Source organism: Scyliorhinus torazame, chromosome 3, assembly GCF_047496885.1.
Source record: "Scyliorhinus torazame isolate Kashiwa2021f chromosome 3, sScyTor2.1, whole genome shotgun sequence".
NCBI lineage: Eukaryota > Metazoa > Chordata > Chondrichthyes > Carcharhiniformes > Scyliorhinidae > Scyliorhinus > Scyliorhinus torazame.
In genome coordinates, this window is record NC_092709.1 from 131,973,436 (window position 1) to 131,996,054 (window position 22,619).

Sequence of the window (22,619 nt, forward strand, 5' to 3'; positions counted from 1 at the left end):
GGAATGCACCAACCAATGGAGAGGCTCGAGCCATCGAGGGTGGAAGCGGTGCGCCGCCACCGCAGTCGTCAGTGGTCCCACCGTGATCGTCGAGTGCCTCGGTACGCACTAGGCGAGGTCTGTCACCTTGCACCTTTTGCATGGGAAGTGGGATGCTGTCGTCACTTGTCTCACATCCCGTGGATAGATCCTCATTAGCAGCTTACTGTTCACTAGGGTTGGGTAAATTGTCAGAGTTTTCATCTGGTGGTGCACACCATGTCGGTGGACTGTCATTGTCTTGCCGTTGTCCTTAATTTGGGCTTTTCTTCTTTGGAATTTTAAATCTTCCCCCAGACATTGCAGAACCTTGTTTATTACCCCCAAATTCTCCCATATGTATGGTCTCGAATATTGGATCCAATGTTTCTATCGACATTGTACTATTTTCCAAAGAACATTCCGTTTCACTTTTCTTCTCAGGTACCTCATATGTATCTTTGTCTAATGTACATGCCTTCATGGTCTCTGGGTCTGATTTTGCTGGGACTGGCATGGTCACAGTCTCTCTTTTACTGTTCTCAATTGCCCACATTATACTCCCCATACATAACTGCTTAATCACTGGGGTTAGTGTGGTACAATGGATAATCGGGTTGACCTTATCTGCATCTTCGCCATTAGTGGAAAGCACACTTGGTTCACTTGAAACTGCTGCGGGTTTTAAATTCGTTATCTGGCTACTCGATGTCGGTGTCCTCAGGATTCTTGCTCCAATGTTCTGCTCATTTATCAGTGGAGTGTGTATAGGTTCAATGCAATTAATGTTCCCCTCAAGGTTTGAAGAGTCATTACTGACTAACTGCTGGTCTCCGAAGTTGGGACTTTGCGCCGTTGTGTTGAAGGGAGACATTTGTCCCTGCTGCAGATATGATTCGGGTTGTGTTATTTCCATTACCTGAGGATCAATGTCTTGTCCATTTTTTCGATCCGTACTAAAACACTGGCAATTCTCAGTCTGCTCCTTGCAAGTTAAACATTCAATTAATTTCTTTAGCAAATCCTCAGCATCCTTCTGTGACCGTGCAGCATTATTAATCTCTGTTCGGCTATAATGATCCTGAAGGTCAGCGCATAAACCTTTTTTCTTCGGGCTCGGAAGAGGCGATTCCTTTGGCTTGTCTTCAGTTGGGCTTGAACAGTCTTCAGCGCTGTACCCTTCATTGTAGCATGAGAGACCGTCATGGTCATGCTGCTGTGTAGTGGAGCATGGTAGGCTGTTATAGCCTTCTTGCTGTTCACGTGAGCATGGCAGACTTGCATCGTCTGCCGCTCGTTGGTCAGGAGAGGTTGCTAGATCCTCATGGTCTTGTTCCTGCAAGGACCGCACATTGGAGTCTTGCGTTGCTTCTATCGTGGAGGCTGTCCACGAGCTCTCTGTGGAGGCTTGTGACACTGGAGTCACGTCTTGTTCGTGCAAGGACTGCGCTCTGGAGTCTTGCGTTGCTTCTATCGTGGAGGCTGTCCACGAGCTCCCTGTGGAGGCTTGTGACTCTGGAGTCACTTCTTGTTCATGCAAGGACTGCGCTCTGGAGTCTTGCGTTGCTTCTATCGTGGAGGCTGTCCACGAGCTCTCTGTGGAGGCTTGTGACACTGGAGTCACTTCTTGTTCGTGCAAGGACTGCGCTCTGGAGTCTTGCGTTTCTGCAATTGTGGAGTCTGTCCACGAGCTTGCTGTGGAGGCTTATGACACTGGAGTCACTTCTGGTTCATGCGAGAACTGCGCTCTGGAGTCTTGCATGTCTTCTTTCATAGAGTCGGGAACGTTGAGCGGGACGTGGACCACGCTCTGTGTGGCAGCAGGGCGCTCTCCGTGTGCTTGCAGCGCTCCCTGTCTGTTAATGTCAGGCTGCAGCATCATCCGGTACTGATAAGTTGGGACGTCATATCTGCTGGATTGAGGATCCTCAAATCCGAAAAATGAATCCGCATCTGCGTCGGATTCAATGTGGGGGCCGCCAATGTGCAACACGAAAGGTTCGTCCGAGTCATATTCGTATAGGACCACGGAGCTATCATTGGGCTCGCGAGGTCCGGAAACACTGTAAAGATCGTCATCGAAGTATTCGAGGTCGGAATCATCGGCTTGTGCGTAGGTAGCTGCTTGTCGGAGGGTTCTTCGGAGGTCAAATTCATCTCCTGGGTCAATTTGCGGCAATGTGCTGTCATTCCAGGTGAGGGAAGGTTGTTTTACAGCTTTAACAGATTTTTGTTTTTTTGATTTGGGACGTTTCCCTTTTAAATTGGATTTGGGACGTTTCCCCTTTAAATTGGTGCGGTCTGGGGCCTCTGACATCCTGACGCTCGGTATGTAGCACGTAGGAAGCGACTGCGCATGCTCAGATCGCTGTTCCTTTACCGATGGCCGTTTTCTTGACTGCGCATGCGCAGCATCTCGCGCAAACGAAACTTCCAGTTCTGCGCACTGCTCGCGCAACTATGCTAGCGTGATACCTTTAGCAAGATGGCTGCCGACCTCGACCCAGCCCTCTCTCAGGCCCGGGATTTCGGCCTCTGGGAATTCGGGCTCCGGGATCCCAGCCACGAGGTGAGTACTGCCGGTTTTCTTACCTTTACTTGCCGATTGGATTGCGTTTTCTTCACAGTATTTGGAGAATTTGTCCAGGACTGCCTGGTAATCGTACCTTTGCTGCCTCCTGAAGAACCTGAACCTTGTGAATATTTCTCTTGCCCTTGCACCGGCGATGGTGAGGAGAAATTCAATTTTTTCGTTATCATCCAGGTCTTGGAGTTCAGCTGCCACCAGGAACAATTCGAACACGAGCCGGAATCGCCGCCATTTTTCGCGGAGATCGCCGTGGCACTGGAGCGGCTGCGGAACCGGGAGCTCTATCATTTTGCCTGGGCACTGCTGGTTGTCTGTGTACACTGAGGTATGCCGGCAGGTATCGATCCACTCCTGTACCATGTGGTGTTGGGAGCTCTGGTGCGCAGATGAGCCAACACAGTTGTATGTGGTACAACTCTATTTTATTTTACCTCTTATAATACAGTTCGTTCTGGATACTCTGCACGTGCTGTCTCCCTGAGTGTTTCGTGTAGCAGGTCTGTCCTGGTCCTCCTCTCCAGCTAATACTGACCACCAGGTGTCGTGTTTGTGCTTTTATATCTTTCTGTGATTGGTTGTGGTGGTGTGTGTTCTGATTTGTCTGTTGGTGTGTCTATCATGATGTGTGTGTTTGAATATCATGACAGGCACGGAGAAAAGGTGCAAGCTCCACACAGTCACCCAACGCTGGAATTGAACCCAGGTCCCTGGAGCTGTGAGACAGCAGTGCTAACCACTGTGCCACCATGCCAAGTCGTGTAACAGAATGTGCGAGGATGAAATGAAGCATATGATATGAATACTAGGTATGAGTCATGGTTGTTATTAATCTGTGGTAGGTGTGTGAGGTTAATGTGTGAGAAAGGTGATACAGTTGGAAGGAGTTGGCATATCAGGATGCATTCGCGGACCTTGACCATTCATGTAAGGTTAATGAACTGCTTGCGATATTACATTCAGTTCCTTCGACATCAGGCTGGTGGCACTGACTGTCAGGGATACTTGCTTCCATTGCCATCGGAGCACTTGGCTGGAGCACTTGAACACCCGAGAGAAGAGAATCTGTCTCCTCTGGCTGACCTCCTGCACCAACAAATCCAGCACGGCATCTAAATATCTGGGAGCACTCTCTCTTGTCTTTTTTTGAGACATTTCGGTACCTTTTGGAAGGACTTCAAATGTTGCATAAGCAGCTTCAGCCCCTGCTGCAACCAGAATGCACAGTGACTTTAAGAGGTGCAGGTTGGTTTTCAGTAGTGTAGGCTCGCTTTAAATCAGGGCAACCAACGCATTTGGTGCTGCGTTGCATCACCCAAATCACAGAAATCGGCAGACAGCACAATATTTGCGCTGCTGGCATCAAATGGAACCCTGTATCCAATTTTGGAAGCTCCCAATTTAGCTCCTTGCCTCATTGACCAAACCTCAGGTCACCAGTTCTAATTTGTCCTTAAATAGCCCAATCTCAAATTTTCTCTGATAATGCTGTGGGAGAGCATCTTGGAAAAGGTGCTATATAAATACAACTATTTGTTGTTCAATAGTTTTAAAGTTATGCATGCCCAAAGTGTATTATAACCTATGAAAAGACCTGCATAATAATATGTACATAGAACATAGAACATAGAAAATACAGCACAGAACAGGCCCTTCGGCCCACGATGTTGTGCCGAACCTTTGTCCTAGATTAATCATAGATTATCATTGAATTTACAGTGCAGAAGGAGGCCATTCGGCCCTTTGAGTCTGCACCGGCTCTTGGAAAGAGCACCCTACCCAAACTCAACACCTTCACCCAACACCAAGGGCAATTTGGACATTAAGGGCAATTTATCATTGGCCAATTCACCTAACCTGCACATCTTTGGACTGTGGGAGGAAACCGGAGCACCCGGAGGAAACCCACGCACACACGGGGAGGACGTGCAGACTCCGCACAGTCAGTGACCCAAGCCGGAATCGAACCTGGGACCCTGGAGCTGTGAAGCAATTGTGCTATCCACAATGCTACCGTGCTGCCCTTGAGAACAAATAAATCTACACTATATCATGTAATGCTGTCACTGTATCAATCGGAAAGAACGGCAAAGCAGAACCTGTATTGCAGTGTGCACCTTGCATCTATCTATGTCCTGAGGAAGCAGGGGCAATTTTGCAAATCCATTCTCTTAGTGGTCCATCTCTCCTGTCTGGAGGTTACATTCGAAAGCAACGTACACTTGTGCTGGGGGTTGGTTAGCTCAGTTGGGTTGGTTAATGATGTGGAGCGAGGCCAATAGCGCAGGTTCAATTACTATACCAGCTGAGGTTATTCATTAAAGCTCTGCTTTCTCAATCTTGCCCCTCGCCTGAGGTGTGGTGACCCCCTGGTTAAATCTCCACCAGTCAGCTCTCTCTCTCTCGCTCTTTCTCACTCTCAAATAGGGGCGAGTAGCCTATGGTTCTCAGGGACTGTGGCAGCATTTGTATTATACTTGTGTCTGAGTTTGCAGTATCGGGTGAAATGTTAACCCCCAGATGAGGGTGTGTGGCCAAATAATTGATTTTTTTGTAAAATCATGAACATAACCCATTTCCAGGTTTAACAGAGATGTATTTGGGTGACTGCGAGTAATTCACGTGCTACACTCTAATTAGTGCAGGCACATGGGTACAGATTACAATATTTAATGTCCTCATGAGGAGCTAATTAGATGTTTTTAAATTGAATTTCACTGATCTTTAAATGTATTGCCTCAGCACAGTTTTCCTGGGGATCAGGAAGCTGACCAGTGAAAGAAAGGCATGATTGAGCTGCGGTTCATGTGAATATTTAAAGTAGTAATTGCTCAATCTGAATTAAAGCTTAGTTCCCTCCGGCAGAGATATGGGGTGGGATTCACCCCTACCCGGCGGGGCGGTGTTGCTAACTTGCTGTTGTCTCTTAATTTGGCTCTGTTTAATTACGTTTGCTCAAGAGTCGCCAGGTATCTTTCGACACCACCACAAGGTTCAAAACAGAATACTGATCAAAGACTCGATACACCAGTTAGTAAGTTCAAAAGCAATGCTCATTTATTTACACACAGTCAAATCTACTCATGCATAAAACTCTACAACCTAAACTATCACTATTACTAAAGCTGATACTTAGCTTCGGGCACCCACTCAGTCAGAGGAACAATGGCCGTTGCTCGGTTCTGAGGCTGCTGGGTTGAGCTGTTTACAGGATAGCAAATAGGAGCGTCTATCTCATAGCGTGCGTTGACTTGGAACTTACTTGGTTTGGCGTAGCTTTGGCAGGTCTCGACTCGCTGAGAGCCAAGGCCAAGAGAGAGATCCTCTTTTGGAGAATCCTTTTTATACCCAAAAGGGCTTTTGGGCGGGCCTTGAACTTGGCCCCAATTAATTGGGCCGTTTCCCAATTGTTCCTATCGATTTTCCTCCAATAGAGGGGTGGGTTCCCTGGTTGCTGGACATGTCCTAGGTGGCCGTTGGTCTGTTTTGTTTTAGTCTCCTCTGGCGCCGGGGTGTCTGTCTTAGCATTGTTTACCTAAATGTTGCCTTTTGTTCCCGGGGATGGCTCATTAGTATGTAGATGGTTCTGCAGTACTGGCCTTGTCTGAGAGCTACAGCTCTAACAAACAGACAGACCTTGCACCTGCTTGCTTTTTTCGGTATTGTCCAATTTTCCCTGCATTCTTTGCAAGTGTCCATTTTGTAATCGGGACGTGGCCACCCCAGATGGATACACTCCCTCCTTGTAATCCTCAATGCAAAGCATGAAGGATCACATTACTGCATCGTCTTCGTCCTCTGACCAAACGGGGCACCCATAATCAAGCTCTACTCTGCCCTATCCTATGAAACACAATTTTACCTAAATCATTTTAAATACATACATTATTATAAAACTCTATGGGGCGCTATGACATTAATGCATGCATTACAGAAAAATAAAAAACTGGAACCTCTAACTATCCTCAATAAACTATCCTCATTCAAACAATCCCAAAAATAATCTATAACATCTTAAACTGTACAAAATAGCAGCACACAAATTTCTCTGGCCTGGCAGTCAGACACAGAGGTTTACATCTCTCTATTTAATGGAATACATGTAAAGAGAAACGGATGCACTTTAATTCATGTCAAGGGGTTCGGGGGGGGTAGCGTCCGCGCACAACTGAAGGGATCCCGCTAAGATACAGGCGAACAAGATGGAGGTCGTCTTCATCTTTCCGTCTTTCTGTCTTCTTCTTTGTCTTCCTCTGGGGTTCCTGAGGTTCCGGAGTTCTATGAACACAAGCATAATATCTGTTATTATCTTGCTTAAGACCTCGTTATGCCTGTCTGTCTGTCCTTTGTTGCCAATTTCCCTTTATAATTAGTCACCATCTGTGACTCCCTCATTTTTTTTAAAACCAAATGATTGGGACAAGACATCCGAGAAAAATACTGACATAGTGCGAGCTGTTTCGCAGCCTGTGCGATCTACCATCCTTGTGTTTTAGGATGTAAATAGCATACGGAAACAACCTAAGGGTTGCCAAAACCAAACAAAAGAATTTCAAACTGAAAGTGCCAAAATGGGGTGCGTATGGGCCGCGGCGGATAAACAATGGGTGGAATCCCCGAGTAGGATGGTGATCAATGCCATTTGAGCTCTACCCAAGCGTAGCTGACCAGAGGGGGGTCCTCAGGCAGGGTGGGGACCAGTGCCGTTTCTCCATTGCCTGAGCAACAGGCATGAATGGGTAAGAATGTGGTCATCGTGGGGGTTGCCTTGTTGTCTGCTGACAGACTTGTACTTCTAAACTGGCTTCTGTTGACAAATTAATTCCTCTGAACGGTTGTCTGGGGACAAACTTGTTCCATTAACTGCCAGGGGGCGTTAAAGGAGTGGTGATGTGGGGCCGTGAAAAAAGTTTCAAATTTACAAACAACACTTCACATTAACACTAACGAACAAACATACAACAAACATGGTGCAGGTTCCATCAGAAAGGACACCGTATTGCTCCATTGGTTCCTTTTTAAAAAATCATCTGAAGACCTTACTGCTCAATAGCGAACAAGGTCGCAAAGGGATTTGTTTGGTGGGAGTCAGACTCTATGTCATTATCTTCTCCCGGCTGCCAAACTCTTGACTGTAGTAATCATTCTCATCATTCCGGATGAGCCGGAACGAATTGTCTCGGTGCCAGAATCGTGTGTCGAGGTTGGAGCTACTATGCTTCAATCCGTAATCGTCGGGCGGTGGGTCTGGGTCAGGGGCTTTGATATATGTAATCTCGAAGGGATCAGTGGAATCATGCTCGGATTCGCTGGGAGTGGGGCCTGGTACAGGGGTATAGTCGCAACGTGGTGTGCTGTGGCTATCGTCATCGTGATCGCTATCACTGTCGCTGTCGCTGCTGGTTGAGGGAAGGGAGAGGCGGACTCGTGCCTCTGGGGGTGGAGTTGAAGTCGTGTCTGAGGACGGGCTGGACTGGTTGGGGGAGGGTAGGAAAATGTTGTCTGTGGGCGGGGCGTGCTCGTCTGCTGCTGCGAGCAGGATGTGGTGTGTGTGGCTATTCTGCGAGCCGTAAGCCTTGAGCTGGTTTATGTGAAACCACGCAGACTTACCATTGGGATAGGTTATTCCGTATACCGAGGGGCTGACTTTGTCCAAAATGGAGTACGGTCCGGAGAATTTAGTGGAAAGGAATGAACTAGGGTTGTAAAGGGAAAGCATCACTTGCTGCCCTACTGCAAACTCAGTGCCGTGTACTGTTTTGTCGAAACAAGCCTTGCTCTGTTTCTTCCTGGTCCTAGTCTCACAGCTGCTGCAAGTTGGGCCGCCTTTCTGTTCTCTAAAAATTGTTGAACCGCATTTTCATGCGTGAGGGCTGTGCCTGCGGGGCAGGCCAAATCCAGTCCTAATAAATACTCTGTCCCTTTCTTGGGGCGTCCGGTCATGATAGTGTGGGGAGTGTATCCTGTGGACGTGGATACCGTGTTCCTTATAAACATTGAAGCAAATGGGAGAACTGAATCCCAGGTGCTGTTATTCTGCTGTGTTTTCCTGAGGGTGGCTTTCAATGTCCTATTCATTCTCTCTACAATACCACTTGACTGGGGGTGGTATGCTATGTGAAACTTTTGTCGAATGCCGAAAATCGTGAGGACGTTTTTCATTACACGTCCTGTGATATGGGAGCCTTGATCGGATTCTATACTGCTGGGGAGGCCCCATCTTGTAAAGATGTGATGTGTTAATATTTTAGCTGTTGTCTTGGCCGTATTAGTTCTCGATGGAAATGCTTCCACCCATTTTGTGAAGGTGTCGATGACCACCAACACATACTTATAACAATTTCTGCAAGGGGGTAGGGGTCCTATATAGTCTATCTGTAGATTTGTCCAGGGTCCATTAATGGGGCGGGTATGACAAAGTTGAGCCTTTTTGCATATCTGTCCGGATTGTTCTGGGCACAGGTCAAGCAATTCTCTATGTAGTGGGTAACATCGGCTTTTAAATCAGGTCAGCAGCAGAGCGGTCTGAGGTGGACTTGGGTGGGTTCAATTCCTTGGTGTCCATGATTATCATGGAACTGACAAATGATCTGGCTCCTGTCCTGGCTGGGAACTATATAAATGCAATCCTTTAAAATCACACCGTCATGTGTGGTTATTGCATTCTTGTATTTATCATACGGGGCTGGGAAGGTACCATTTAAAACTTCCCTCAGTTTCTCGTTCTCTTTCTGTGCCTTCGCTAGATCCTGAATATTGGTCTGTGAGACCTGAACTGCGTGTACTGGGGTGCTTTCGTGGGGGTTCCAAAAATAACCATGCCTGGAGCCTGCCTTCGCGTGGGCGTCTGCTTTAGCGTTACCAGGGGGGAAAGGACGGTGATGACTGCGAACCTTAATTATTCCGTATTTTCTATCCTTCGCTGCTTCCAAGATATGGCGGAGTAATGGGGCTGAGGGTAGGGGTTTACCGTCTGCGGAAATTAACCTCTTGTTTCCCACGGGGGTAGGAATTACATACATACAAGCTGTCCGAATAGATGTCTGCTGGGGTCGGGAATGAGTCGGGGTGGTCTACACTATAATCGATAGCTGCCAGTTCTGATGCCTGCGAGCCTAAGTGTCCTGGCAACTTTAATGCAATCTCATCTAGGGCGCGTCCCTACACGTCCTCTACGTAAATACCGCAACTGGTAATTCTCTTTCCATTTCACACTGTGGAGGAGCCATCCACATAAATCTTCATGGGTGCGCACGTGTCTGTGGGCTGGGGTCTCTGGGGTGTATTACCTTCTTTCCTGGGAGGTGTTTTAGGAATAAATGGGCCTGTGTTCTGTTTTGTGGTGATGATCTCACACTCATGAGGGGTGCCTGCATACTGCAAATTATCGGCAAGGAAGGTGTGTGTCTTGGTTCTTTTTACTGTAATGTCCCGTTCCTGTAAAAGAAGGGTCGAACAGGCTGCGCGGATGTGGCTGGCTGTGCCATGCTTAAGTCGGCCGTCTAACAATAGCTGTGTTGGGGTGTGTTCTGTGAGGATGGTGATGGGGTTGAGTCCTGTAATGTAGGTGAAGTATTGTACTGGCCAAAAACCTGTGAGCAGGTGCCTTTCACAGGCAGAAAATCCTTGCTCTACGGGTCTAACACGCGTGAGGCGTATGCTACGTGGCGTAACTGGTCATGGCATTCCTGAAGGAGCACGGCCGAAAGGGTTCGGTCGGTGCTTGCTACTTCGATAGCGTACGGGGAAAGTGGATCGGAGACCTGTAGTGCTGTGTTGAGTGCCCTTTTTAAAGCATCCACGGCATCCGTATGCTGTAGAAGCCATTCCCAAGGTGCCTGCTTCTTGAGAAGTTCGGAAAGGGGCGCTGTTTTAGTGGCAAAACCGTCAATATGGTTTCGGCAGTAGCCAACCAGTCCTAAAAATGACCGGAGGGCTGAGACATTGTGGGGAAGGGGCAATTTGACGATTGAGTCAATGCTCTTTTGTTCGATCTCGCGTTTACCATGAGTGATCACTGTTCCTAAGTAATTCACTTGCTCTTTCAAAATCTGGGCCTTCTTGGGGTTGACTTTACAACCAATTTCTTTTAGGACTCCACGGAGTTCGGCGAGAAGCGAAATGTGCTCTCCCTTTGTGTCTGTCTGTAGTAACAAGTCGTCTACATACTGGACCAGACAATCGGGGCAGGAAAATTTTGCTAATCCATTTGCCAGCTGTCGGTGGAAAATGGAGGGGGAGTTGTGGAAGCCTTGTGGAAGGCACGTCCATGTATATTGTTGTCCCTGGACTGTGAAGGCGAATTTGTACTGGCACGCTTTAGCCAATGGAATGGACCAAAAGCCGTTGCTAATGTCCAAAACCAAAAAAATCTTGACTGGAGTCCCTGTTTGAGCATGGTCTCAGGACTCGTGGCTACAGTGGGAGTTGCTGCTGGGGTTACTTTGTTCAGTTCCCGGTAATCAATGGTCAGTCGCCATGATCCATCCGGTTTCCTGACGGGCCAAATTGGTGCGTTGTTTGTGGAGGCTACTGATCTGAGTACGCCTTGATCCAACAAACTCTCTATTACTTTGGAGATTTCTCCCTCTGCTTCCTGGGGAAATCCGTACTGCTTCTGGGGTTTAGGGTCGGGACCTGTAATGTTCACAAAGCCAGCCAATTTGCCACAGTCGTGCTTGTGCTGTGCAAATGCCACTTTGTGTTCCTTCAGGACTGCCCTAACCTGTTAGTCTGCACTAATGGCTCAAGGGTCGAACCAGAAGTCTCCTACTGAGCTAATCCTGTTTACATACTCTCCTACTGTGAGCGTGGCGGGGGCTCGTGCTGCCTTTGCCATTTTCCATACACACTTGTTAACTGGGTCAAAAGAAAGGTTGTGGGGCTCATAAAATCGATCCCTAGGATATGTTCTGCTGTCTGGGGCAGATCAACCAAAACTACGGGGTGCTTCGTTGTAATGTTATCTATTTGTATCGCTACAGGGGCTGTGATGTGGCCCTGTTGTAAATGACCTGTAAAACCGCTGAGTGTGTTGGCGTCTGTTGTGGGCCACATATCTCGCTGAAACATCGTGGAGGAATTGAGTGTGGTGCAGGACCCTCCTGTGTCCCAAAGAAATTCTACGGGGTGTCCCCGGACTTTGCCTGCTACTACCGGTCTCCCGGACTTGTCCCAAAGGGGACGCAAGTTGGGGAGCCCGAACACCATCAGTCGGTGCCGTTCATGTCTACATTCTCTGAACGGGTGCTAACGCTATGGATCGGTTTTGCCCTATTCCTGTTTAGGGTGCCTGTCTGTTGGTTTCTCTGCTGCTTTTGGGGCGCTTGACACTCTCGTGCAAAGTGTCCTAACTGTCCACAATTGTAACATTCTTGAGCTTTGGGCTGGGGTGGGATGTTCCTGCCCTCATTTACCCATGCGGGGTTCTGGTGCGCTTTAACTGGATTCATATCTGCCTGCTGTTCATCGGGGTTTAAAATGCGGTTTTGCTTTGGACTGGTTGCTCTCAAGCGCGGCACAATCTCTTCAAAACCCATTTTTCATTGTGGGCCTCGTCTGTGGGGTCATAATTTGCGCAAGCTTTCTGTCCTGCACCTGTCGCGTGAGAGACTAGGATTCAAGTCCATTTGACCATATTATCTGGGGACAAATGGGCGCAGGCTAACTTTCCAAAAACTGCTGTGAAGTGTATCCACAAGCGTCCAGCAAACGCTGTGGGGTGCTCTGTTTCTTTTGCCTACACTTGTTTAGGCCTTCTATGGGGGCTCCTCTGTTAAAGCCGATCGCATCAAGGATCGCTGGGTGCATCTCTTGGAGCGTGCCTCCTCCTACATAATGTGGGTCGGGAAGGGCTGCCACGACTGAAGGGTCGAGGCTTAAAACTGTGAGCTTCACTTGCTCCTTTTCGTCCAGGCCGTACATGGTTGCCTGCTGTTTGACTTTAGCAAAATATTGGTGGGGGTCTGATGTGGGAAGGAACGGTGCAATTTTTCCACACGCATCCCGTAATTGGGTCACGGTTAACGGGGTTGTATAAACAAAATCTGCATCTCCTTCTGCTGCGGCCCTGCGGTGTGTGGTTACAGGGTTCATGGGGGTGTGTTCTGCCTGTTCGGTTGGGGGTTGGGGCGCTTTCTTTTTCTTGGGGTTTTCCTGCGTACATGTCCCGTGTACGTATCTATGGGCAGTCTCGTTCAATTCCTGCCAACCAGGGCCATTTTCCTGGTCTAACTGGGGTCCGAATGTGCTTTGAAACCCATTTTGAACGGAAAGCAGAGATTGCAATTCTGCAATTTGCTTCCGGCCCTTTGCGTGGTCTACGGAGTTCTGCCTTTGTTCTGTCGTGGAAGTATGGAGTGCTTGTCGGGCTGCTTTCAAATCATTGCACTGTTTCTGCAATTTCTCAACTTGTTGCTCAGTCTCTTGTCTTACCAAACTGCACGTTGCGTGTCCTGGTAGGCCTTATTGTATTGCGTTTGGAAACTACTCAAATGCGCGAGACAAGACTGGTGTGCCCACTTGGCATCATCCACCTCTCTGTCCCTCGCTGCTAACTGTTCTCTTAAATCTATATTCTCCTTCTCTACTTCGCTCACGTCTACCTCACTACTTCTGTCTCCCTCCTCTATCTCTCTACGGAGCATCCTAACGACCTCCTCTGTGCCTCGCAATTGTGCCAAACAGGACACGATTGCCATCGGCTTGTGAGCTTTCCCTAAGCTCTTCTTGTGGATCTCTGACAGGTTCTCCCACCAAGTATGTCCTATACTCCCAGGACCTGTTTCCTCATTATCACAGAATTCACTCCAAAGGGGCCATCCTTTCCCTTTGAGATATTTACTGATCCCTTCTTCCCAAATGGGACACTGTCCTACTCTACTGGTCGCTGCGACCTCAAATTCCTGGGGGTTCATAAGGCGTTCCATTGCCTTCGTTGCCATTTTCTCTATCTAGGTTCTCTACTGAATTTGGAACAGGGGGTGATAAAGTGGTGATGTAAACATGGGTAAGGCTTACGCTAATTTCCGGCCTACAGAACTCCCAGTTTTACGCAACAAAATCTCTCAGGTTTACCTTCTATCCCTGTTAGTACGCATGCATTAACACACTTCCGAATCTCGGAGGCTTGATCAGTACTGTTCTTACGCTTGTGGTTTTTCTGTTTCCAATTGGATTCTCAATTCAAATTTGGGTTCTCTAGGAATGGTTAGGCCACTTCTAAATCGAGTCCCGTCAGATGTCGCCAGTAAATGTTGCTAACTTGCTGTTGTCTCTTAATTTGGCTCTGTTTAATTACGTTTGCTCAAGAGTCACCAGGTATCCACCACAAGGTTCAAAACTGAATACTGATCAATGACTCGATACACCAGTTAGTAAGTTCAAAAGCAAAGCTCATTTATTTACACACAGTCAAATCTACTCATGCATAAAACTCTACAACCTAAACTATCACTATTACTAAAAGACTATACTTAGCTTCGGGTGCCCACTCAGTCAGAGGAACAATGGCCATTTCACGGTTCTGAGGCTGCTGGGTTGAGCTGTTTACAGGATAGCAACTAGACGCGTCTATCTCGTAGCGTGCGTTGACTTGGAACTTACTTGGTCTGGTGTAACTTTGGCAGGTCTCTCCTCGCTGAGAGCCAAGGCCAAGAGAGAGATCCTTTCTTGGGGAATCCGTTTTATACCCAAAAGGGCTTCGCGCGCTTTTGGGCGGGCCTTGAACTTGGCCCCAATTAATTGGGCCGTTTCCCAATTGTTCCTATCGATTTTCCTCCAATAGAGGGGTGGGTTCCCTGGTTGCTGGGTGTGTCCTAGGTGGCCGTTGATTTGCTTTGTTTTAGTCTCCTCTGGCGCCGGGGTGTCTGTCTTAGCATTGTTTACCTAAATGTTGCCTTTTGTTCCCGGGGATGGCTCATTAGTATGTAGATGGTTCTGCAGTATCGGTCTTGTCTGAGAGCTACAGCTCTAATCAACAGACAGACCTTGCACCTGCTTGCTTTTTTCGGTATTGTCTAATTTTCCCTGCATTCTTTGCAAGTGTCCATTTTGTAATCGGGACGCGGCCATCCCAGATGGCTACAGCGGGGGTCCCGGCGGGACGGAATGGCGTGAACCACTCCAGCGTCGGGCTGCCCCAAAGGTGCGGAATCCTCCGCACCTTCAGTGGCTAGGCCCGCCCCGGAGTGGTTGGCGCCCCGCCGGCCGGCGGGAAAGGTGCTGGGCGCCACACCAACCGGCGCCGAAGGGCCTCCGCCGGCCGGCGCGAGTCGGCGCATGCACGGGAGCGCCATCACGTGCTGGCGTCATCCCCGCTCATGTGCAGAGGGATTCGCTTCGCACCGGGAATGGCGGATCACCACGGCCTCTGGTGCGGAAGGATAGAGTGCCCCCACGGCACAGGCCCGCCCGTGGATCGGTGGGCCTCGATTGCGGGCCAGGCTACCCTGGGGGCACCTCCCGGGGCCAGATCCCCCCGCGTCCCCCCAAGAACCCCGGAGCCCGCCCGCGCCGCCAGGTCCCGCCGGCAAGGGACCTACTCCAATTTACGCCGGCTGGACCGGCAACAGACGGGCGGGACTTCGGCCCATCGCGGGCCGGAGATTTCGGGCAACCCCGGCACCCATTGAGCGGTGCCGTACCCCGCCATTCTCCGAGGCGGGCGGTGCAACTCACGCCGGGCCGGTTTTTTTGGGGGGGCGGGAGAATTAGGAGGACGGCGGGGGCGGGATTCACGCCGACCCCCGGCGATTCTCCCACCCAGCGGGAGGTCGGAGAATCCCGCCCCTCATCTGGATACAGCTTTTTCAAAACTTTGGACTCTTTCAAACTGATAAGACCACAATGGCCAATAGCATAGCAGAAGATGAAGACCATTAGCATCCACAGCAGCAATGACATGCAATGGTGGGATCAGCTGGTGGGCAGGAAGGACGTGCATTGAACAGGGGCTGAGGTAGCAAGGGGCACTGTCTACGTCACAGGTTTTACAACCAGAGGCTCAGCTTCCTTGTTCTCTTAGTGGAGTGCAGCCAAAGTCTGTGGTTCCCTCATGGTTCCACCCGGCGGGCACTCGGAGTGTGTCCGCGGCCGCCCTGGTGTGGGGGCGAGGGGGATCCGTCACTGGGGGTCCCTCCAGGACGGCCAGGGTTCCGATCGGGGGTCACCGAGCAGCGGGCGCGGGCCTATATTGTTGGGACCGGCCTGCTGTGTGGGTCCGCCATGTTGCACAGGGCTGTCGCGCGCATGCGCGGACCCATGGCCAGAAGTGCAGGGCCCCGTATCGGCAGCCGGAGCTGCGTGGAATATCCTGGGGCCCTGCAAACCCCTTTCAAAACGGGGAATCACTGATTCGCGTCCGTTTTCTCGCGGGCGTGTGGACATAACTCCATTAACAGAGAATTCTGCCCGGGATTTATAGTGGGGAACAAAGAAAAGGCTGATCAACTAAATACATACTTTGGTTCTGTCTTCACAAAGGAGGACACAAATAACATACCAGAAATGTTGCGGAACATGGTTTAGTGAGAGGGAGGAACTGAAGGAAATCAGTATTAGTAGGGAAATGGTGTTGGGGAAATTGATGGGATTGAAAGCCAATAAATCCCATGGGCCTGATAATCTACATCCAAGAGTAATTAAGGAAGTGGCCCTAGAAATAATGGATGAATTAGTGATAATCTTCCAAGATTCTGGAACAGTTCCTACAGATTGGAGGGTAGCTAATGTAATCCCACTATTTAAAAAGGGAGGTAGAGAGAAAACAAGGAATTATAGACCAGTCAGCCTGATGTCAGTAATGGAGAAAATGCCAGAGTCCATTGTAAAAGACTTACTAGCAGAGCACTTGGAAAATAGTGGCTGGATCAAATAAGGTCAGCATGGAGTCACGAAAAGAAAAGCATGCTTGACAAATCTAATGGAATTCTTTGAGGATGATGAGTTGGCAAGGGAGAGCTAGTGGATGTGGTTTATTTGGACTGCCAGAAGGCTTTTGACAAGGTCCAACATAAGAGATTAGCATGTAAAATTAAAGAGTATGGGAAAGGGGGTGATATGCCTTCAATAAGACGAGTGATGAATGTAACCGAGGCTTTAAAACATTAAACAGCAAGCCTCCTGGCCTCTGACCCGAACTGGGTCGGAGGCGGAGACTTGCCACCTTTATACATGAGCCCAAGGGGAGGAGCCACAGGCGGAGCCAGCCTGGACAAGCCCAGGCATGCACAATACAATACAATGCCATACAATGCAATACCGTGGTTTACCACATTCACCGCCTGTTTAAAAAAGAGTCCGGCGGGGGTGATGTGGTCTTAAAGGTCAAGTCTGTCAGGGGCCTTGACCTTCCGCCGTGATCCCCTCAGTCCCGGCTGTGGTGTGGGCACCGGTGGCGAGACCTGCGCGTCCGGGAGCGTGTTGTCTTCTTCTTCACCCAGATGTTGAGTCGGTGAAGTGGGGGGGGGGGGGAAACGGTGTATGGGCGGGGGTGGTGGTGCTTGTCGCCGGTGGGCCTGTGGGTGTTAGTTCGTGAGATAGGTGGGCAGGGGTGGGGGGAAGACGGTGTAGGGTCGGGGGTGGTGGTGATGGTTGCTGGGTAACCTGCAGGTGCCAAATCCCGAAGGGAGACTGTTCTGTCGCCCTGATGTACCATGTAGGCATATTGTGGATTTGCATGGAGGAGCAGGACCTTCTCGACGAGGGGGTCGGTTTTATGGCTCCTCGCATGCTGCCGGAGGACGGGCCCTGGGGCTGCCAGCCAGAACGGGAACGAGACCCCGGAGGTGGATTTCCTGGGGAAAGCAAACATACGCTCATGAGGAGTCTCGTTGGTGGCTGTACACAGAAGCGACCGGATGGAGTGGAGCGCATCGGGGAGGACCTCCTGCCAATGGGAGACTCCTAGACTGTAGGGCCAGGAGGACGGCCTTCCAGACCGTCGTGTTCTCCCTCTCCACCTGTCCGTTTCCCCGGGGGTCGTTCTGCTGGAGGCGATACCCTTGCTGAGCAGGAACTGACGCAACTCGTCGCTCATGAAGGAGGATCCCAATCACTGTGGATGTAGGGGGGGAACCCGAACAGGATGAAAAGACTGTGCAGGGCCTTGATGACAGAGGCAGATGTCAGGGCACGGGGTGGCGAAGGGGAATCTTGAGTACTCGTCAACGATGTTGAGGAAGTACACGTTACGGTCAGTGGAGGAGAGGGGCCCTTTGAAATTGATGCTGAGGGTCTCAAAGGGGTGAGAGGCCTTTACAAGGTGTGCTCTGTCTAGTCGATAGAAGTGCGGCTTGCACTCCGCGCAGACCTGGCAGTCCCTGGTCACGGTCCTGACTTCCTCGATGGAGTAATGCAGGTTGCGAGCCTTGATGAAGTGAAAAAAATGGGTGACCCCCGGGTGACAGAGGTCATTGTGGAGGGCCCGGAGTCGGTCTACCTGTGCGTTGACACATGTACCGCGGGATAGGGCATCTGAGGGCTCATTGTGCTTCCCGGGTCGATACAACATATCATAGCTGTAGGTGGAGAGCTCGATCCTCCACCTCAGAATCTTGTCATTCTTGATCTTGCCCTGATGTATGTTATTGAACATGAAGGCAGTGAGGAGAGTGAATCGCCTGCAGGCCAGGTAATGCATCCAATGTCGCACACCTTCTACGATGGCTTGGGCTTCCTTTTCGACGGAGGAGTGTCGAATTTCGGAGGTATGGAGGGTACGGGAGAAGAAAGCCACGGGCCTGCCCGCCTGGTTGAGTGTAGCGGCCAGAGCAAAGTCCGACGCATCGCTCTCCACCTGGAATGGGATGGACTCTTCCACAGCGTGCATCGCGGCTTTGGCAATATCTGCCTTGATGCGATTGAAGGCCAGTCGGGCCTGAGCCGTCAGGGGAAAAACGGTAGATTTGATCAGTGGACGGGCCTTGTTTGCATAATTGGGGACCCACTGGGCATAGTACGAGAAGAACCCCAGGCTTCTCTTCAGGGCTTTGGGGCAGTGGGGGAGGGGGAGTTCCAAGAGGGGGCGCATGCGGTCGGGGTCGGGTCCTAGGCCTCTGTGTTCCACGACGTAGCCGAGGATGGCTAGGCGGGTTGTGCGGAAGACACATTTTTCTCTATTATAGGTGAGGTTCAGGAGTTTCGCGGTGTGGAGGAAGTGCCGGAGGTTTTCGTCATGGTCCTGCTGGTCATGGCTGCAGATGGCGACATTGTCTAAGTACGGGAATGTGGCCCGCAGTCCGTACTGGTCAACCATTCGGTCCATTTCTCTTTGGAAGACCGAGACCCCATTGGTGACGCCGAAGGGGACCCCGGTCCTCCGGGCGGATAGGGAGCTGGTGGTACACGGACTTCAAGTCAACCGTGGAGAAGACTCGATACGGCGCAATCTGATTGACCATGTCAGATATGCGGGGGAGGGGGTACGCATCGAGCTGCGTGTACCAGTTGATGGTCTGGCTGTAATCGATGACCATCTGGTGCTTCTCCCCAGTCTTGACGACCACCACTTGAGCTCTCCAGGGGCTGTTACTAGCCTCAATGATCCCCTCTCGCAGGAGTCGCTGGACCTCCGACCTGATTAAGGTCCTGCCCCGGGCACTGTATCGTCTGCTCCTGGTAGCGATGGGCTTACAGTCCGGGGTGAGGTTTGTGAAAAGCGAGGGTGGGGCGACCTTAAGGGTCGCGAGGCTACAGACCGTGAGGAGGGGCAGGGGTCCTCCAAACTTTAAAGTAAGGCTCTGGAAGTCGAGCCCCAGTAATAGGGCAGCGCAGAGATGGGGAAGGACGTAGAGTTTGAAGTTAGTGTACTCTACGCCTTGTACAGTAAGGTTCACGACACAGTACCCCCGGATTTCTACTGCGTGGGATCCGGAAGCCAGGGAGAATTTCTGGGTCGCAGGTAGGATTGGGAGGGAGCAGCGCCTTACCGTATCTGGGTGAATGAAGCTGTCTGTGCTCCCTGAGTCAAAAAGGCAGGCCATCTCGTGCCCGTTTATCCCGACGGTCATCGTAGACTTCGCGAGGTGGTGCGTCCGGGACTGATCGTGCGTGATGAAGGCGAGCTTCGGAAGGCGGTTGGTATCCAGTCGGAGGTTGCGGCGGCCAGAGTATGGTCGGGTGAGCTGGGCTCCCAGGAGGCTGCGGAGTGGTCCCAAGATGGCGGCCCCCACAAGTCGCGCGTGGTGGGTGGCATCGGCGATGGCGGCCCCCATGGGTCGCACGTGGCGGCCGAAATTGAGGATGTCGGCGAAGATGGCGGCGCCCACGGGTTGCACATGGCGGGTGGCGCGGCAGCTGGGGGCAGCTCCGACAGGCAGCAGACAGCGCTGCTGGGCCTAGACATTTTAGGGGGAGATCGGGCCTGGCAGGCTTTTGCAAAATGGCCCTTCTTCCCACAGCCGTTGCAAGTTGTATTCTGTGCCGGGCAGCATTGTCTGGGGTGATTACTCCTGCTGCAAAAGTAGCACCTCGGGCCTCCGGCGTTGGCGGGCCACTGCGCGGCACAGACTTGCGTTGCACCCATGTTGGATGATGGCTGCGCCCACAAGGCTCACGCGGGTGCCGTGCGGTTGGAGGTAAAGGCCTCCATGTTCTGGGAGGCCACCTCCAGCGAGTTGGAGAGTTGCACTGTCTCTGGGAGGCCGAGTGTACTCCCTTCTAGTAATCGCTGGCGGATATAATTTGATTTCATGCCCTCGACATAATCATCCCTGATCACAGCTCCGCATGCTGGGTAGCCGATATCGCCCGGCAATCACAGTGCAATACTGTGGTTTACCACAGGAGGTAGTCTATTGAGATGGATAGAAAACTGGTTGGCAGACAGCAAAACAAAGAGTAGGAATAAATGGGTCTTTTTCCCAAATGCCAGGCAGTGGTTCGTGGGATAGCGCAGGGATCAGTGTTAGGACCCCAACTATTCACAATATATATTACTGATTTAGATGAGGGAACTAAATGTAATATCTCTAGATTTGTAGGAGAAACAAAGCTGGGTGGGAGGTTGAGCTGCGAGGAGGGTGCAGAGATGCTTCAATGTGATTTGGATGTGTGAGTGGACCGGACCAATGCGTGGTAGATGCAGTATAATGTGGATAAATGTGATGTTATCCACTTTGGTAGCATTAACAGGAAGGCAGATTTTACATGAATGAGAGAGGGAAATCTGCAATGAGACCTGGATGTCCTTGTACACCAGTTGCTGAAAGCAAGCATGCAAGTGCAGCAGGCGGTAAAGGCGGCAAAAGGTTCCTGGCCTTCATAGCAAGAGGGTTCCAGTACAGGAGCAAGGATATCTTGCTGCAATTATACAGGGACTTGATGAGGCCACACCTGGAATATTGTGTGCAGTTTTTGTCTCCTTATTAGAAGATGTTCCTGCTAGAGACTGAGTCTCTAGCACCAGACTGATTCTTGGGATGGCGGGACTGATGTATGAGGAGAGATGGAGTTGGTTAAGATTATATTCGCTGGAGTTTAAAAGAATGGGAGGTCTTATAGAAACCTATAAAATCCTAGCTGGACTAGACAGAGAAGTTGCAGGAAGAATGTTCCCGATGGTGGGGGTGTCCAGAACCAAGGTTGGCAATCTAAGGATATGGGGTTGACCATTTAGGACTGAGATAAGGAGAAATTTGTTCATCCAGAGTGGTGAATCTGTGGAATTCGTTACCACAGAAAGCAGTTGAGGCTAAAACATTTTGGCGGGATTCTCCATTTCAGAGAACACGATCAATTCCAATGAAAACCGGTGTTGGATTTGTTGGGGTCGGGATTGACAAGCTGCAGCCGCCTATAAGCACTCCACTCCCCACACACACTCATCCCAGCTAACAATATAGCATTAGTGGCGCTGGAGTGCGCCCATCTTGTTGATGGGCTGGCTGGGACCAGAGGGTACCTTTGGGAGTGACCTGTGGGACACCCATATGACCCGTGACGCTAGGTTCACAGTGGGCAGTCAGTGGTGTGTGCATGTCTTGCAGGCTGCGGTAAAGGTGTTCCATGCCTGTCCATCCCAACCCCCTGCCCACCACCTGGCTGTCCCCCACTACTCCCCCCAGCCCTGGTAGAAACTTCTCGACCAGCTGGTACAACTGTCAGCATATCATGGCGATGTTGGACAATTTGCGTGCCTCCTCTCTCTCCCTCAGCGATTTTTGAAACCACAAGTGAACCTCACTGTTGGTAATTCCTCCTGCCAGAAGCGGAGCATCACAGGAGCCCCAGAAAATACCGGGCCAGCCCCACTAATGATATGTCAATGGCGTTTACTGTACGTGGGGAGTAGAATGCATTGAAGGCACTGTCGAGGCACCGGAGAATGGCATTCTATCAGGTGCCTGGGGCCGGCCACGATTTTCCCTTCATGCGCCATTCTCCACCCAATCATGTTTCCCCGATTCTGGCATCAGCTGATGGAGAATCCCGCCCTATATGTTTTCAAGAAGGCGTTTGGTCTAGCTCTTGGGATCAAAGGATATTGGGGGAAGCAGTTTACTGATCTGGATGATCAGCCTTGATCATATTGAATGATGGAGCAGCCTCAAAGGGCCAAATGGCTTACTCCTGCTCCTATTTTCTATGTTTCAATGCAAGAAGACCTTCTCATGAAAACTGATTTACCGAAGGTAATTCCACAAATCCATCTCACCTACTACTCCATCCACTCGCAATGGGCTTGCCTTCTTACTCTGGGAGAGGAGCAGCAGTGGGGCGGGAGGAGTAGTGCAAGCAGGGGCAGGAGGAGCAGCAGCGGGGCAAGAGGAGCAACAGCGGGGCGAGAGGAGCAGTGCAATCGGGCAGGAGGAGCAGCAGCGGGGCAAGAGGAGCAACAGCGGGGCGAGAGGAGCAGTGCAATCAGTGGCAGCAGGAGCAGCAGTGGGGCTAAAGGAGTTGTGCAATCAGAGACGACAGACACTAGGAGTGCAGAGGAAATGCGACAAGGACACGCTGAAAGCCTCCCTAAATAAATGCAACATCTTCATCGACAGGTGGGAATTGCTTGCCTTAG

The 22,619-nt window shown here is 50.6% G+C and overlaps 1 protein-coding gene across 2 annotated transcripts in view; it reads left to right on the forward strand.

Moving 5' to 3' along the window:
• Positions 1-3,273: 3,273 nt before the first annotated feature.
• The window catches only part of anxa3a (annexin A3a), a 138,630-nt gene continuing 119,284 nt past the window's right edge, over positions 3,274-22,619 (forward strand). The window contains exon 1 of one of the 2 annotated variants that reach the window (XM_072496216.1): positions 3,274-3,414. In XM_072496216.1, coding sequence (XP_072352317.1) covers positions 3,404-3,414 — 11 coding nt within the window. In that variant the 5' untranslated portion in view covers positions 3,274-3,403. The remainder of the gene's footprint in view (positions 3,415-22,619) is intronic. The other variant, XM_072496217.1, reaches the window with a different exon arrangement.